The sequence below is a fragment of the Plasmopara halstedii genome, assembly GCF_900000015.1.
Source record: "Plasmopara halstedii genome assembly, contig: Scaffold_658, whole genome shotgun sequence".
Lineage (NCBI taxonomy): Eukaryota > Oomycota > Peronosporomycetes > Peronosporales > Peronosporaceae > Plasmopara > Plasmopara halstedii.
The window spans coordinates 373,330-391,171 of record NW_020187575.1 but is presented as its reverse complement, the minus strand read 5'-3'; the positions used below and the strand labels follow the sequence as shown (position 1 = coordinate 391,171).

Sequence of the window (17,842 nt, the reverse complement as noted above, 5' to 3'; positions counted from 1 at the left end):
GGTTTACCTCAACATGTATTGCACTGTTGAAATCTTCGTGGGTAATATATGGATGTCGATTCACCGAAGCGTTCGGTTTCACGTTTGCACCGCCAACGTTTGCTCCAGAACTTATTGTATTACAACGCAAGCCCAGTCGACACTTAGCGGTTGGTTTCATCCGTGGCGATAACTTCAAGTGCAGAGTACTGTATGAGGCTCATGGTATGGCCATCTCGATAGCGAGAAAATTCCCGGCTTAATATGTGATAAATACTAGTGCAAAAAAAATTCTATGGGTAAGAACATTATGTGCACGTGCTAAACGACTAAAGCGTATATAATTCTCACCCAGCACCCTTGGTCACTATGCCGGATCCAGTGGAGTTGTTTACTCTCAATATGCTACCTGTACTACCGATATTGTGGTCTTTCGGATTGTCTGAGCAAGAAGGCTACTCTTGTTATTTTCAGCGATACCGTCAACGGTGAAGTTACACCCAGATTATTTCGGGACGACACCAATTACCGACATGACATGCCGGTGGCCATCATTGTGGGTCCAGATATGCGCTTTGCACCAAAGGTTTGAAAAGCTTTGTTGGATATTCTTGGCGTCAGACTGAACTTAACACGCACCATACCCAAACAGATAATTCGACGGCAGGTTTCACGCGGCAAAGGAGACCTGCAGAGGATTCGCGCGGAGAGACCGCGTTACTGGTACAAAATTTAATGCGCCGTCTTTTTTAGTATACGTTTAACAAAGCAGCAGTCCGCTATAGATATCCCATCGATTTCTATCAATCGTTTGGCGAACCTTCTTGCCTTAAATCACACCACGAAGTAGCTTAATTATGGAAATGGGCTGCCATATACTTCGACTTGCTGATGTCCGCCCATAGAGATTTCTTAACCAAATCAAGAGGGTTGAGCGGCACGCGCCGAGTGCGCGACGCTATTGCTTAGAGCCAGACAATACTACAAAGTCATCCAATTATCAGGTACGTCTTCACATCCTGGTTCCTAAGGCGCGTCAAGGTTCATTGTACCGACGTCCGGCTTCTTACCGGCCGTCTGGTTTGTTGCGGGCTAATGACAGCACCCAGAGGTCACGGGGCGGTCTACTGGGGGAGAACTGAGTTCTGTTGAATTTCGAGGAGGTAACAGTCAGCAGGGCCCAGCCCCGAAAGGCTCCGTGCTCTTGAACACGGAAAATGTATGCAAGTCGGGCTTGCTGGTCGTAAAAGCGACCGTAAAGAGCTTTGAGAAGCCACGGAAGATCCTGATCGATTCTAGGGCGTCGGGCAATTATACTCGACGCTTCGCAATGGAAGGAAGTCAGCTGTGTGCTGAGGCGCCGAAAGCGCGATCGGGTGACACCGTCACTGTAGAGAAAGCTAAGTAAGCTCGGTGACCTTCGTTCAATACCAGGACCAGTGCAAGTGTGGCGGATCGCAAGTCGCTTACTCCAAGAGTAACCTTACCACAACCTTAACCCAAGGCAAAGAAGCTCTTCTGGTCGCCTATATATCAATCTATTGGTTTTCCTAATTAAATAGTAAAACCTTATCAAAATGCGTACCTACTGACAGTCCAGCCACGTGCTGACATCTGGTTAGGGTGTAGCCACGCCATTGTATGATTACACCGTCTTGCGTAACACACACCCTTGTATGGTTACACCATCTTGTGTGACCTTCATACCAGGGTACATGTAACCCGGTTATAGGCGGAGTAATGTAGAGTTGGTGTTCCCTGTTCCCTATGCCAGGACCGGCAAAGTGAGGAAGCGGCTGGGTGTTGCAGTCTTCATGCCCGGGCTGCTGGAGTCAAAAAGCAACTGCAAATGGAGAATAGATGGGCTGGGTCCTGCTTATTAAGAAATAACAATCCTTGTCATGATGTGTTGTTTCAACCGTCTGACGAGCCTACCGCTCAGAGCAGTAAAGATACACGGGTATTATTCACTTGTGAATGGAGTAATTGAGGTATCCCAAGTCCATTCAATTCCTCAGGCTTTACGCTGTCGTTGGCAAATTTCGCAAGTCAGGTTCACTGGCTAATTTTTGGTTTTCTATTTCAATGACCCTGGTTCATTTCTTTTGCTTACAAGCTAATCCTGGTCATATTTGAACTGGCGGTGAAACCCTTGATTGATCATGTGATTTCTCCAACATCAATCGGGCAAGCTTCTGACTATCACTCATGATATCGATCAATATGGTATAAGAGCAACCTTTTAGTGTTCGCCTTATTTCTAGACAATCAAGATTGAGGTTATGACTATCTTCAAAATTGGGTACGCATGGTTGTTATGAGCCCAGTCTAGTTTCTGCGCAATATTGATTATCCACCCTGTAAAAACAGGTGCTGAGGAGTATAGATTGATGACACCAGTAAGCTGAAATATTTGAAGATCAAATGTCTCTCTCTATTATAACCAAAGAGCTAACTTTTAAGGTACTTATTAAAACTAAGAGTAGAATGCTTGAAATCAGGTGTCTTCTCTTCCGTCGTTCTCAATAAACAACTTTCTGTTACTTGTACCTATCAGTCACAAGGCCACGCTGCACCCATGGCCAACCTCGCGTCCAACGACTACTATGAAAATCTCGGTGTATCACGCACAGCTACAGCACAAGAGATTAAGACGGCGTACGTTGCTAGACCAGTAGAATTAAGTTTATACTGATTTAATGTCTCTGTTTTCTTAGCTATCGCAAATTAGCCATCAAATATCATCCAGACAAGAATTTTGCAGATAAGCTCACGGCTGAGGCCAATTTCAAGATCGTGGGCGAGGCGTATAACGTGCTTTCGGATAATGACACGCGCAGAATCTGTACGCTTGCGCAACTATCGCTTTCTCACTGAGTGTTCTTTTGCACTGATTATATTTCTTTGATTTTAGACGATATTTATGGCAAGGAGGGACTAGAGGATGGCGCACAACCCATGACGAAAGAACGTGCCATGGAAATTTTTGAAGAGTTTTTTCGCTTTGGCGAGGCGATGGACCCGGATGCTCCTAATCGCACTAAGGGTATTCGACGAGCAGCAGGTGGTGCAGTCTATGCACCAGCTAAGGGTATTTTGTACGGCGGCAAGTCGATTGTGGGTGGTGTTGTCTTAAGTGCCGCTTCTGTGGTTGCTGGTGAGTCTATTACTAGGATGTCACCAAGTATGAGAGTCGTAAATTGATGCTTTAGCGTAAATTGTTCTAGGTGCTGGCGCAATGGTCGTGAACGTAGCTGCTGGTCTTAAAGAAATGGGTGAGGCTGGTGTTAATGCAGCACGTAAGCACAAGGATAACAAAAATGCAAGCGACAGTGAAAAAGAAGTTCCTGTCGTGACGGGAGGAGACGGAAGCTCTGGTGCTGGAGAACACGGAGACCATAAAACAGCGATCGTTTCTATTAACCAAAAGCCCACTCCTACATTCATGGGAGGATTGAAGAAAGCAACCATTGGTGCTGTTGCTGCTCCTGTTGCGGTATGTTTCTTGTGCATCCTTCAAGAACCTTCTGATGTAATGAAAGTCATTGGTTTTTGGCAATTTGTAGGCAATTGTGACAGGAGGCGGCGTGTTGCTTGCAAGTGGTGTCGCAGCTAGTGGTTATGTAGTCGGTGGTTTTGCTGGCGCTGCTACGAACGTGGCAAGCGGAGTGCGCGAGGTAAAAGCAGCAAATAAGATGGAGAAGAAACGCCGCGCCGACAGTGCAACTAGTACCCAGGACTCTACGGCATCAACGAAGAGTTCGCCGGAATCATATATGTTTCCAAGTAAAACTGTTTCAGGGGAGGAAAAAAACACCTCGGCAGCTCAGACCGCTTAGATGATGAAAAACACACAAACGTGAATCGTGTGTATCTAGAGACGAGTTCATAAAATGCATTGTAAACATTGATCTACAAGTACCATACGATCCGTTGTGATTTAATTCTAACTCGAGACTGAGGTATCACGCATCATACCCGGACCACCAATAGAGCTAGTGAAGCATTCAAACCCTTTGGACTCGAGCTGGGCTTTCAGCTTTAATACGTCTTCGTTGCTTAAACTACGTGGTAGTAGAGAAATTGTACAGCCGCCTCCACCTGCACCAGTTAATTTTGTAGCTCCGTTAAATTGCTTGCAGATACGCACCACTTCGTCAATTTGTGGGTGGCTCAAGCCAAGATTAACGAGAATTTGATGATTGTGTTCGATTTTCTGACCCAATACTTCTTCAGTTAACACCTTTTGCTCACTGAGCGCCACAAATTTTTCCACAAGTTGCTTAATAGTGTCAAACTGCTTTTGTACTGCTTCGCGATCCGAATCATAGCGCTTTCGCACGATAGCAACTTGTTCTCTTGTGGAACGCGGAACGCACGTGTTTACCAAAAGGAAACGAAACTGGTCTAATGGGCACTGAATGCGCTCAAATGACATGTCTGGTAGCGTTTGATAGAGCAATGTACCACCATAACAGGCCACCGTATTGTCTGCGCCTGAGGGTGTACCATGCAGAATAACCTCGGCAGCAAATGCGTAACCGTTGACAAACTCTAGCTCATGCTTTCGGGGATTGCTCGATAGCTCTGCAAATGCTCCAGAAAGAGCTACAGACATTGCGGCTGAAGAACCTAGACCCGCACTGATGGGCAAACCACATGCTTTTACCTCCACACGTAGCCCTCCTTTTAAACTGTGCCAGAATACAAGAGTAAATTAACAAAGACTGAAGCAGCTACCAAATCGACAGACTTACCCACTGAGATACCCGGACACACGGAGCATAGCACAGCACAGAAAAATTGGAGCTCGTAATGCATTAGCGTCATCAGAAAACTCACCGTCCATAGCATGGTCAATGCGAGTCAACACCTCATGCGACGGAGTCGGTATGTAGTGAGACTCATCCTCCAGCCCGTCCACTAATTTCTGTAGCTTGGAAGTTGCATACATGCGAAGCAATGGCTTATTATCACGCTTGGATTTGATGTCTGGGCACGAAAAGCTAATCCATGGTTCTTTACCTGCAGGCACATGAAAGCACGTCTGCGGCCAACAGCAACTCAAGTCAATCGGTCAGCTTACACACAGTTCTGTATTTTGTTACGTACGATTGTTACTTGAACTCGTAATTCCGATAAGGCCGCTGCTACTACAGGACATCCGTAAACTACGGCGTGCTCGCCAAGTAGCAGCAGCTTCCCAGGCGCCGACACGCTCACAACTTGACAGTCTAAGGCCATTCCAATTGACAGCTTACAATGTCGGTACAGTGTACCACTTTGATATTGGTTAGTTTTTACGAGTGCGCAATTCGTGGCGGTATTTACGCGATAGGTCAAGTGCTTGTTGAAGTGACATTCACTTTCCTCCGCAGTCAAGCTAACCTTACTTTTATGCCATGTAGACGACGAAGCTGCGTCAAGTCACACGTGGATGGCGACGGAGAGACTTAACCGAGCACAAAGTGATACATTGCTTGCATCGGAAGTCATTGACGATACTAGCGCTGCCAGAATGGAGACTGTAGTGTCGTCGCCTACCGGACATGAGGATGCGATCGATGCCTCGACAGGTGAAGCGCTGTTTGAGCTCTCAAGTTACACGGGTGGGGCACCACTTCCTCCTATGGTAAACAGCGATATGGAACTTGCAGTGTCGTCTACGACCAACGCATCCCACGACCTCTTTGATCATGATTCTATAGATAAGAGCTCAATCGGGGAGGAGAAAAAGATGGGTCGACCCAGTCACCCAGCGTGGCAATATTTTACGAGAGGAGAAAAGCGTAATCGCTTTCACTACAACGCGTATTGTAAGTTTTGCCATGAGAACGGAGTTAAGTCCGTTGTAGTGCGTGGAGTATCAGGCAACATGATCCGACACCTGCAAGAATGCATGTACTGCCCTGCTGAGGTGGTCACACAGTTGAAGTTGTTATGTGCACAGAAGGATGCCGCAAATTTTAACAAGAGACATCAGACACAGAATCGAGGCGCCAATATGTCGCTCCAGGGATCCCTCCCAGCGTCGAAAAAGGCGCGATATATTGCAAATCCAGAAGGGTCTATGCGAGATTCAATGGCAACCGCTGCTAAGGTCAGTGTTATACAGGATACAAGTGCATCTGAGGACTCCATGCCTTTCCAGCCACCATTAACGTCCTCCAGTATGAACGGAGAATTAACGACTGTCACATCTTCATCAAATTCGCTGAGCTTTAATGACGATCATTCTTCATTAGGTAACGAGGAGATATTTGCTAAGTCTCGACTCGGCAATGTTACGAAAAACCCTGATGAATATTTTGCCTGTCAAGCAGATGATGCGAACGATCATCATTTAAGTCAAGAAGTTTATAGCACCGGCAACTTCAATCAGCTGGTGGCCTCGTCAACGCTTCTGACCGGCCTACCGTGGGATTGGGTCTGGACAGAACAGTCTGCTTCAATTTTTGGAGAAAACTATTCGAGACTGCAATTGCCAAGCGCAGAAGTGCTGTCAGCAATGGTAAATGTATCACGTGAAGAACAGATTATCAAGATGAGAGGAGAAAAAGTTGGGGTCACACTTGCTGTGAGCTGGTTTGCGGCGTCGTTCCCAAAGTCGAGTTTTGTTCTGCTCTCTCTTGTCAACGCCCTCGGCGAAGCGACGACTTGGGAACTCATTGAAATGGGAATTGGCGACATTGCGCCTGGCACCGTAGCTGATAAAATAAAGTGCAATTTGGTGGATTTGCGGAAAAGCGGTATATGGGTGATCAACATTGTGACCGATACGAGTCTAACATACGAGGCTTCTCGACTTGCTGTCACTTCGTACAATCAAACTTTAGCGATTCCAGTTATACCATGCTTCTCCCACACATTACAGATGTTGTTGGGTGTCGTCCTCACAGGTTCCGACAGCTCTATGCAAACTTTTGGAAAAGTAGTTGACATTGTTCAAATGTTCTCGAGTAATCGCGTGCTAAACGTGCTTCGACGTGAGTGTGGCGATCTGGATGCAGTTTTGCATGGACCTACATCTCACAACTGGTATTCTTTTATTGAGTCTATAAATTCTGTCCGACAGTATGGAGATATGATTAAAATGATATCATCAAAGGTGGTTCAGGCGTCTTTGGACCTGAGAAATTCGGCCCATGGATCCTTACGCAAAACAGTGGCAAAAAATTTACGCAAGGATAGCGCCGGAAACTCTATAGATGAGCTGGCGGAGTGTAGACTTTCAGGTGCTGTGTTACAATCTATCCAGAACGAAGAGTTTTGGGAAAGCATTGGGGCATTAAGTGAGCTCATCACACCAATCAAGGAGACTTACAAAATAATGAGTAGCACCCCCACAACTCCATTTTATTTGTCGGATGTCCTTTATCAATTTGGTAGAATGCATCAACAGTATAAACTTATATTATCTGACTGGGAAAGCCGTTCAAGTGGAGGACGATCTGTCGAACAAGTTCGCTGTTTACTTCGGACACTCGATGATATGTGGAGGCTCTATGACCAATCACTGATGTTTTTAGGATACACATTCGATTTTCGTCTGCAATCCCGATATCTAGCCCGCCATCAATCATCACTTCAGTGGCTCTCAATTGGAAGATCAGCAAAGCAGTACTTCCGGGACTGGTTTTGTGCGATGTCACCAACACAGAATCTATCGCGCCTGCGTGCTTTAAGTGATGAAGCTGTTGGCCATTTTATGGAAGACCTTTTGGCATTTAAAGAACGCAAGCACCCGTTCGATTCCGAAATGTTGCGCGAATATGACAACCCGAAGTATTTTTATATGCTTGTCTCCGACTCGCATCCCATCTTACACATGTTTTGCTCTCGGCTATTTAGCATCGTGACTAGTACGCCGTTCTTAGGTGACGTAATCCCCGGAAAGTGCTTTCTCCCATCCACATCTTTTGCAAGATGTTCGCAGCATACTTTGCTGCCTCTACTGCAAATGAAATTACTGTCCCAAACAACATTGCGGTTATCAAAGGATTTGTTTGAGAGCATTCATGGCAGAAAATCAAATCATGTAACCGCAAACTTAGAAGGTGATGATCCACATTCGCACTTTACAGAGTTTACGTCAGAGGAAGCAAGATCTTCGCTTTTTCAAAGCTCGGATTCAGCTGAACAAACACCAACGAATGAAGCTGACGACGATACTTTTTCACAGAGTCGTATCTGGAGTATGAATCAATGGGAGGTGATAGCAAGAGAGTGGAATGCACATTGGAAAAGAGAGATCGAATCATGCAAACAGCTATACTCGTCAGGCGCTCTTAATTTGACCTCTACAAACTTAACACTCGATCAAATTTTTGTTGAAGCTTTACCATCCCGAGTTCCTCACGATCAAGAAGATGCTGTCGTGGACGTGTAATTCTGATATCGACGGTCATGCACAATGATTAAATCCGCTTGCTGAGGTACAAGTTGATGTTGCAGTCGGGAATCGTCAAAAAATGTTTGTCCAGCTCATTAATATCCACTTCACTGTCGCAGAGCTCTTGCAAGCTCCTCGCTTGACAAATTAAGTCTTCAAATCTGTTTTGACATCAAAATCAGCATAAATGCTTTGTTGCACGTAGGAATCAGAGGATTTCGAGATAGCCCGGCTGGAGCACGTACGATGCCTGAAGCTTGTCAATGCGTTTATCATTACTCAAAACATTGTGACGAAGAGATTTGATTCTGAGCGAAATCACCAGGCAAATTAGAAATGCACATCTGCCATACAAGTTAGGCACACACTTTTGGTTTGCGTCATTTTTTCTTTCAGCAATCTCGTCCAAAATTGCTGCAGCCTGATCTTCAGCAGAAAACTGTGATACAGTTTCTCTATCGCCTTTTTTATCGCCGAATCTCCATTCCCGGTCAGTGGTCAATTTACTTTCGCGAACATCAATGTGCGGGCTAAGCGTCAAAAATACAAGGTCAGACTACTTTTGAAGCCACACTCAACATGATGCTTCTACTTTTCAGAACTAGAGCTGTTGTCATTGCGAGTCGACTTTGCAGTGAATGCTGTTTTAAGATTGCGGTGGGTGTTAATTTGTGGCGTCGGAGAGGATCTGATTGAGGGTGGCCTGACCAAGCGTGGCCCTTCGACATCCCTGCTCACAAATGGTTTTGAGGTCTGTGGATTAAAATCTTCCCCGAGAACAGTGATATGCTTCGACATCATTTAAAGCTGTCGTAAATGTTGTCGGTTCTGCTATTCGGACGCAAAATTTAAGTTTATCGTGTAACCGATTTTTAGCCAATTTTGATTGAGTCAAGCAGTGTTGTCCTTGTTCGCGTAAATGTTGCGCTACCAGCGGTATGTATGTCACAGACAGTCGGTCTACGATTACTCTTATGATATTACTCTTTGTACTAAGTGTTGATTTAATTCTGGACAACGCTGGAATACACGGTAAGAAGGTTACAGTTCGTACAACGGTGTGCATAAACCTTTCACTTTCACCACAATTTTGTGTAATGATGAATATCCAAAAAATGAAGTAGTGTTGTCAGTGTCAAATTAAGTAGAGTAAGCAATAGACGTCAGCCATGCTGAGGAAAGATGTATTGGCAATCAAGTAGTATTGTAGAACTAGCTAATTTAAAATCTTTGCTACATAATATCTGAGCCGTGTATGTATCTTTGCTCTCAGCTGCGATGTACAAAGATTCAGATTGTCACGTTTTCATTTTCTGCGTCAGACAGCCGAAGAATAGTAGTGCTGCAGCGGGTCTTTCTTCGTCTTCGTTTTGCACGGCTAAGATGGATGAAGGTGATGATGTGCCCACGCACATTAACAGGATGAAGACTTTGGCGGAGCAGCTATAAGCGGTGGGCGCTCCGGTCATTGAGGATGACTTGATGGTCACGCTTCTTGGAAGTTTGAGTGACTTGCTGTTCGATAAAGCTAACTTCATTCTATACTTGGAATCAGTGCGATTGTGACGGATTGCAATCCGCTTACTCCAAGAGTATCCACAACATAACCCAAGGCAATTATAGGACTAGGAATTGCTCGCGATAAGGTATCCAATTGTCAAGTTCAGGGTGCACCTGCTGGGCTCAAAGCCGTTTGTAATCTACACAGATCAAACGTCACTACGCACTGTGACTCAGTCGCCTCACCTCTCACAGAGGATGGCCAGGTGGCTACCCTTCATCGCAGAATATAACTCCAAGGATAACTATAAGCCAAAAAAGCGGAATGCTTTGGCTGATGCGTTGTCACACTGACCGGATTATGAGCTTGCTCATGTCACGACCGTGACGTCGTCAGTGACGGATTTAATCCGCACCACATACGCGGGTGGTGGTATAAGAGTAGCGCTGCTACAGGCTCTCGGGATATAGGAGTTTGGAAAATCGGATATAAGCGCCATGCTGCCACTCGTAGAGCTCGCTCTGAACAATGCAGTGCATTCATCTACCGGTTACACGCCGTTCTACGTGAACGGGCTTATTAATCCTCGCGTCCTGAAAGACAAGACATGCAAAAGAATATACAGATGGAAGAAGCAGAAGAAATGTTGAAAACATTGAGGCCGGAGACCTGGTTTTGTTGAATGCTAAAAAACTTTCCTACATATGCAGTCTCTGCTGTCTTTAAGACGAAGCTCCGCCCATGGTTAATCGGACCTTACAAGGTCGTTGTTAAGTGGGACATTGGGTATACGCTTAACCTTCCAGATCGGATGCGCATTTACCTGGTGTTTAACGTCGGCTTGCTCAAGCCGTACCGGTATCCGGTGCAAGTGAACGCGGAAGCGTTGGCGCCGGGGCGGTGCCCCAAGACACTCCGGCCCGACCAGGAGCTGGACCAGCAACTGATTTTGAGCGCGGAGTAAAACAATTTTTGTTTTCAACGGCGCCAGGCGCTCTACCGTCGCAAAATGCATTCGTCGGCCCCGACGGCTAGGAGCCGCTCTGGCAGGGGGCGATAGTCCTCAACGTGAGGCAGTCGGTGTACAAAGCGCTCCAAAGCTTTTTAGGTCTTCCGCATAGGGGTATGCGACACCAGCATGATGCTCAGCAGAGTCCCGATCGCGACGGAGGTTTTCCTTAAGAGCTCGAAGAGCATCTCGAGTCACCGTAAGGTAATCGACCATGTCACAATCGCCCGCCGCCGACACTTCTCGACGAGAATGATGGTGTTCACTATCACGTGGAACGCCTTGTGGGTCGACGTCGTCGACAGGGTCAAACCCAGTACCTTGCCAGGTGGCGAAGATACACAAACTCCGAGAACTCGTGGGAGTTTGAAGTACTACTTCGGCATGATTGCCCAGACGGCGTGGACGCTTATGATCAGAGGAGTTATAACGTTCCGCGTCGTCATATGCCCTGTCATCTCGGAATAGCCAGGGATACCGAAGGGCCATGAGCTGAGCTCAAGCGATGACCATGAGCTGCTGTGGTCGCAAGCTCACCCGCAGAGCTCGCGGGGGCGTGATAGATTAGTCCATACGTCGAATGGCGACAATGTGTAGGTAGTCGGCGACGCGCCTTGAGTTTGACAAACTTGAAGCGAAGATGGCGCTCAACGAGCACGCCCGATTCCTTGTGGCTCCGCTGAAACTTGGACAGCGAGGAAGGCTCCGGTGACGCGCAGCACCCATCGTTAAAAAAATTTAATTCATCTGCAGCGGTTTCGCCAGGGGCGAGCACGCCAGAAGTCGTCTGCACCGCGGGTACAGGAGCGCCTCCTATTTGAGCGCAAAGTCGAGCGCGGTATGTATCCAGCAGAATTTTTTTCGGAACCAAGAAGCGAGTGCGCATTGCTTTCGTTCGCCAAGCTCAGCTTGTGTAGTGGTCGAGGGTCCGACCACGTAGACGCCCAGGGGCGAGGACTTTAGGAATAGCCCGCATTACGGGTACAAGAGCGCGCGAGCTTGACTGGTCAAGCTCAGCTTGTATAGTGGTTTGGTGGGGGGCGTTTACGTAGACGCTTTACGATCGAGTGATCGCGTCTTTTGCTTCAGTAGCGGGATCCGCCGAGCAGAAGCCGTATTCCACACGAGGTTCTAGGACCGAACGTGGATACGAGCCCATGGGAGCCACCCTTTTGGCAGCCTTCAATTGCTGTGCCTGTGCCTCGTCGATGCGATCGATGATAATACCACTACTCTCGGGAGTAGAGATGTCGAGAATCAGAAACGGCGTACGCAAGGTTCGAGTAGGGTTCACGTCGCGCCGTTGACGCACATCACCCACCTCTGCTTCACATCCTGGATAAGGGGTATCCAAATCGTTGTTAACTCTCTCCTGATCCTCGACGAGGTAATCCGTCGCCCGTGGCGGGCGCTGTGCGCGGTGATCGGTGACTGAGGGCTTGGGATGCGCTTCTGTTGAAGCCGCGAATGTGCGGCCCGCAATTACACCGCGTGTTGGAGACTAAGAAGGGGGCGGTTTCGGAGCCAGCGAGGCTCGGTGTCTTTCGTGTCCTAGACACAGGGTTCATTAAGCAGAGAATGCGTGAAGAAGGTCCTGGGGATGTTCGCGGGGTCTTTCGTATTCAAGTAGTGAGAAAAAGATTATTTCATATACCGTCTAGAGGTGTCTTAGGCAGTCTTAGTCACGCCAGCTTCGTACGAGGTGATAGTTCAATATGAATAGTGGTTGTTCAATATGTTGATGGCGGAGAGTGTAGTGGGAGTACACATACCTTGGTATGAGGGTTGGGTGACACAAGATGGTGTACCATAAAAGTGTGTGGGCTACACAAGGCGGCGTCATCACATAATGGTGTGGCTGCAGCTTAATAAAATGTCAGTACGTGGCTGAACTGCCAGTAGGTATGTATTTTATTAGGTTTAACTATTTAAGTAGGAAAACTTAAAGAGTTAGACATAGGCGACTTTGCCTCAAATAGAACCAAGAAATACAGTTTACATTATGAGCGGAAGAATTATTTATTAAGGTTGTGGTTACTCTTGCAGATAGCAGATTGCGACCCGCTACACTCGTATGGATTTTAAGCATAGAACGAAGGTGACTGAACTTAGCTTAGCTTCCTCGAAGCAAAACAGCTGCGGTAGCCCCGCTGCATCGCCGGATATGCGTTCAAAGGACCACGACATTGAGCCTCCTTTCCCATCTGAACAAATTGAGAATCACAATAGCATTTGTATTATTCTGTCACTTCTGAGATCGCAGCTCCCTGCCTCATTTTCCTTCCAAGTTCTGTTAGATGCACATAGCAAAATCATTGCTACCATTTTTGAAAAAACAATGTTTTGCGAGGAGGTCATCACGGTTTCGTGCCCGCTCCAAAAGTTCTTCTGCTTCCTGGCAATGATGAGTTCGTGATCGGTCAATGGCCCACCAAGTAAAATGTTGGTCTTAGTTGCATCTAAAGCTATCCACTCTCAGGCGATCCATAACCCGTATCGTTCCAGCCACGTCATTCCTGGGCTAAAGTCGTATCACGAGTCCAGTTTCAGAATGAGACTACAACCAACGCTGTCGAAGTCCTCAATTTCTGCTTGAAGATTAAGCATTACTTTGACACTCTTTCGAGTGACCTCGTCACAAGGCGCTCAAATATCTTACGCGTATTTCTCATTTTTGATATCTCTCCGTACTACATACTGTTTGTGCTAGCCGTACATCGTAAGCACTCGCACGAACTATCAGGATGTTTACGGCTTCGTAAAGACCTTAGGCATTGGTATCAACAATCAATGATCCTTGGCTGTAAACGAAACCTCTATTCAGAAGGGTCGTATGCTTAGGGCGATTCCATGACCACACACTCACGAGGTTCAAAATATTCAGCTCTTTTCAAGTAGGCCGTCCTGCAAGGCCAATATAGCCAGAGATTTTTCGTGAGGTGTTCTTCAATCTTCCTCGGGCGGAAGCCCGGCCATTCGTTTTTTGCTCAGAGTGAAGGGGTGTAAAGACGCATATATTCTGTACTCCCGCGAAATAAGATACTGCTGGGCTTTTTACAGCCTCTATCCCCCCTTTTACCCTTAGCATTACAAATGTCCACCCCCGGTGCCTTGATGTAATGGGTTACACTTAGCTATAACATAATGGTATGTCTATGTACCTGCTGTGTGCATTGTGTACATTCATTGCGGAGGGGATTTGGGTACGATATCTTCACATGCACATGATGTTTATTTTTCGTACCGGCATTCCAAGGCTTGATCAGCGGTTCACAGTGAATGTCATCGGTATTCCTATCAACGCCTGGTTTAGCCTTCCCCTTGGTGATGTATCATCAGCGCAGATTCCAAGCTGGCAAGAGCTTTTAAGCGAGCAATTATCGCATCTGGTCCAATCTTTGGGCGCCATTTACCTAATCTCGTTGGCATAACTAATGGTTTACACAAGCTCATTCAGCGGATATAGTTGTCAAGGGGATAAATCGAATCTCTTTTTCCCATGTGAGTAAGTTTTTTCGTGACTTGGTATTTTGTGTTACTTAGTGCAACACGCCTTCTTCCCACATTTCAAAAAAGGGTTTGGCCTAAAGTTTTTGCAGAAGCTAACTTAGTTCGCGTGCTCCAGCTAGGAGCAGATTGAAATTGATCAAACGTGTTTATTTAGTACTAATCTGATTAGATTCACTCCTATAAGTAGCAAAGCAAGCTAGAGAGACGAATGCTTTGAGGCTCTCAGCTCTCTCGTGATTAGAACGTACGATTCCGTCTCTCCTCTCCTCTGTTCTCTTCTGTTCTCTTCTCTTCTTGGTGCGCTTGTTTTGCGGAGTCTTCGAGTCAAAACTTTCACTGTGTGAAGCGCACGGCAATTCCGTTACGTCGAACGCCTCGGCGTTTTTCCTGATCCTGCCATCGAAGGCAGACCATAAACATCGACTTGACTAAGTCCTTTCGATTTCTGTTCCAATCTCTTACATCTATAATCACATTTGTGAGAAGCGTAACTAACTTGTTATGATGATTAAAACATGCTGCCATCGAAGCGGTCCTCAAAAGACCCGCAATAATTGACAGCTTGAGCTGCACGAACCGGTGAAAGTGAAGCATAAAATCTCATCGTCGAGTTCGTAATCTGTTAGAATTCTGCAATCTTGAATCTGCAGGAGAGGAGGTAAGAGCAATAATGAATTTATTTAATCCATCAGATCTACACCCACAAGGTCTACATACTTAATAGCTCGTAATACTAGATACATAGCCTCATTACCTCTTGTCACATTTCGACCTTGTTCTTACTATCAAAAGATAGCTGTTGTCTGTCACTCACCCTTGTATCAGACTAATTAGTACTTACCAATAGCAAATACGATGATGTTGTACTATTCATTCAAGTCCATTGTTGCGATTGTCATGTATCCAACTCTCACATCCCTCGTTGTGGCACGCATCACAACGTGTGCCGTTTGCTAAACACAGGCGTTTTCATTCTCTCTCGTCAAAGTTTGAAAACATGTCGAAAAGTGTGGACTCACAGCCTGTTCGCGGATACTTTGTATGCGTCAGAAACGCTCAAGCAATATCCTTTACCAGAAAGAGACATCTAATCAGTTTTTAAAATGCATAAAAGATCGAGCAGAAATTGTAGAAAGGTGCTGTTCAGCATCATTGTGTTAGCTATCTATGGGTAAGTACTGACTGATAAGTCCAATCCTATAGTACCGGAAGCAACCTAAATTTAAGTGGTTTTTGAATGATTCATTTTTTACTCATGACTTTTCTACGTAAAAGGTAGTGGAAGAAGTAGACAATCGACGTGTACTATTGTAAGACTCAGCACTAGAAAACGAAGCTTCCTGAATGGATACATTGGATGTGAAAGTATCGTCGAGTAAGCATTAAAAGCGACAAAAGATTCGCCAAAACATGAGATTCATGATTCCAGATTAGAAAGTGGGCGAGTGAGAGGCTTACCATCCAATTCAGCGAAAAATTTTGCTAATGGATGACATGATGTTCGTCACCAGGTGACGGAAGAGGGTTCTCACCAGGCGTCGCGCCGACAGAAAATATTTCTGGCGTGTTTGTTGAGGCACGGTTCAAAGTGCGTGTAGAATCATAAATCTCGTTATTCAAATCAAGTGCTTTGTGGTAAGTGAACACCACTCGCTGAAATGCGATCCCAATGTCATTGTAGCATTGATCTTTACAGATGCTACTCAATGCGTTTTGTACTTCTGGATAATGTTCACCAGTTTTGATCACCATAAAAATGCACCACTGACGAAAATTTTCCGATTCAAAAAGGTCTTCACTCACCTTATCCAGTTCAAAAAACTTGACCATTTGAGTATTTGTTTGATAAAAAACTTCTCAAACACGAAATTCTCGAGCTTTGAGCGGACAAAAAATGAAAGTTTATTCGTCCTGCAAAGAGCGAGCACCCCTTTGTAGCTTGAATCTTTGAGCCTCGCAGTGAGCACCGCCATGGGCTCAAATCCTTTTTCTTTCAAGACAGCTAGCCAAGCTGGAAGGCTTGCACTAAGAACTAGTTTGTCAGGATCAATCCGTTCTGTGTCTCCAATCAAAGTTTCAGCAGCAAATATGGACTGCACGTCCTCGGCGATAGACTTTGTGTAACCTCCTAGCGTTTCAGCCTCCGCGACGGCGCGATCAACTTGTTTGCGAAGGGCCGGAGTCTTATCTAGTTTGGTTTGAAGTTGTACAACGAAAGTTTCTCTTGAAATGCGATACAATTCCTGAATGATTTCGTACTCGTACAAATTCACCAATTTGTCATTGATATTCATGTCTTGAACACATTCATTAATCATCGCTCTCTCGATCCCTTTTATCATTGTTGTGGAACCCATGGAAGTCTTCGTTTCAGCAATGAACTTGATCAGATTCTCCGAATCGTGCTGTTCCAATATTTTGAGCACTATTCTGTATCCCTCTTCGGGTTTGTCTTTAAAAGCTGTAGTAATGACGCCAGACCAATGCGTGAAAGGCTCGCTTACAAAGAAATTACCCAACACAGTGTCCACATGATATTCTTCAAAGAGATTGCCAGCGATCACCTCTGGATATTTCGCGTGTTTCAAGCTCAAAGTTGGATTTTCCAGTTTAACCAACGATGTTGGGGCAAACATCTCCAAAATGTTTCTATAGAGATGTGTTAACCATCCTTGTTGAGCCTCAGTACGAAAAGGCCCAACTCTTTCTTCATGCGATGTTGTGAGCGCCCTCGAAACTTGATGAGTCGTCACAACCTTATTGTGATAAGTCTTTGCCTCGGCGAAATCATGCTTGATGCATGCTATAATAGCAACGCTCACAAACAGTGGAAAGTAAAGAAACCTTGAACTGCTTTGTTTAGAATTCATAGCAATCTAAACTCTTGGCGGCCACTGAAAGAATGCAGAAACATGAAAGTTGTTGTCTGAAAATTTGAATGTCCACTTAGTGAGACAATCGTACGTAACTTTGTTTGTGTAAATGGAACGTAGTTTAAAACCAGACAAAACATGTTTGGAGAGATACGAATGTTATGTACAAATCTCCGTATACTGCTAAAGAAAGGATAGTATCCTGGGCAAAAACGACACGAGACATACTATTATGTATCATCAAATCTTTCGTATGCTAAGTACAGACCCCCGACTCCGCATATCTGCTGGGAGTTTTTCTTTCGATTTGAGTATTCGGGCTCCTTAGCATTTCGTATTGGTTATTGCTATTAGAAAAATTCTCAAAATCTTAAAATTTTAAGACCAGTAAGAAAAAAGACCAAAAATTAGATAGCCAGAAGAATATTCGATTTGTTTGAAGCTGGTTCTGGGAAAAAGGTTACGATATGAAGCTGTACGTGCTTCCTTTGTCGTGGACGAATCGTGCTAGAATATCTGTCTGTTGTCATGAAAGTCGTTGGTTCTCGATAATTGCTTTTAAATATTTTGCAAAAGAT

At 45.4% G+C, this 17,842-nt stretch overlaps 6 protein-coding genes across 6 annotated transcripts; 3 read left to right on the top strand and 3 right to left on the bottom strand.

Annotated features, from left to right (window-relative positions):
• Positions 1 to 2,557: 2,557 nt before the first annotated feature.
• Positions 2,558 to 3,818, top strand: PHALS_13255 (dnaj homolog subfamily b member 2; the record flags this gene model as incomplete). Its single annotated transcript, XM_024728976.1, has 5 exons — positions 2,558 to 2,637; positions 2,697 to 2,824; positions 2,894 to 3,136; positions 3,207 to 3,475; positions 3,546 to 3,818. The coding sequence occupies 5 exons, from the start codon at positions 2,558 to 2,560 to the stop codon at positions 3,816 to 3,818; spliced, it is 993 nt and encodes a 330-aa protein (XP_024579399.1).
• Positions 3,819 to 3,925: 107 nt separating this feature from the next.
• PHALS_13254 (mevalonate kinase) lies at positions 3,926 to 5,223 on the bottom strand (the record flags this gene model as incomplete). The annotated part of the gene is made up of 3 exons (XM_024728975.1): positions 3,926 to 4,673; positions 4,737 to 5,026; positions 5,092 to 5,223. 3 exons carry the CDS (start codon positions 5,221 to 5,223, stop codon positions 3,926 to 3,928), a joined length of 1,170 nt encoding a protein of 389 aa, XP_024579398.1.
• Positions 5,224 to 5,416: 193 nt separating this feature from the next.
• On the top strand, positions 5,417 to 8,368 carry PHALS_13253 (Zinc finger, BED-type predicted; the record flags this gene model as incomplete). The annotated part of the gene is made up of 1 exon (XM_024728974.1): positions 5,417 to 8,368. One exon carries the CDS (start codon positions 5,417 to 5,419, stop codon positions 8,366 to 8,368), a length of 2,952 nt encoding a protein of 983 aa, XP_024579397.1.
• A 28-nt stretch (positions 8,369 to 8,396) lies between these two features.
• On the bottom strand, positions 8,397 to 9,172 carry PHALS_13252 (uncharacterized protein; the record flags this gene model as incomplete). The annotated part of the gene is made up of 4 exons (XM_024728973.1): positions 8,397 to 8,532; positions 8,617 to 8,679; positions 8,740 to 8,901; positions 8,964 to 9,172. The coding sequence occupies 4 exons, from the start codon at positions 9,170 to 9,172 to the stop codon at positions 8,397 to 8,399; spliced, it is 570 nt and encodes a 189-aa protein (XP_024579396.1).
• A 5,143-nt stretch (positions 9,173 to 14,315) lies between these two features.
• On the top strand, positions 14,316 to 14,521 carry PHALS_13251 (uncharacterized protein; the record flags this gene model as incomplete). Its single annotated transcript, XM_024728972.1, has 2 exons — positions 14,316 to 14,386; positions 14,425 to 14,521. The coding sequence occupies 2 exons, from the start codon at positions 14,316 to 14,318 to the stop codon at positions 14,519 to 14,521; spliced, it is 168 nt and encodes a 55-aa protein (XP_024579395.1).
• Positions 14,522 to 15,873: 1,352 nt separating this feature from the next.
• On the bottom strand, positions 15,874 to 17,261 carry PHALS_13250 (uncharacterized protein; the record flags this gene model as incomplete). Its single annotated transcript, XM_024728971.1, has 2 exons — positions 15,874 to 16,194; positions 16,257 to 17,261. The coding sequence occupies 2 exons, from the start codon at positions 17,259 to 17,261 to the stop codon at positions 15,874 to 15,876; spliced, it is 1,326 nt and encodes a 441-aa protein (XP_024579394.1).
• Between the last annotated feature and the right edge of the window lie 581 nt (positions 17,262 to 17,842).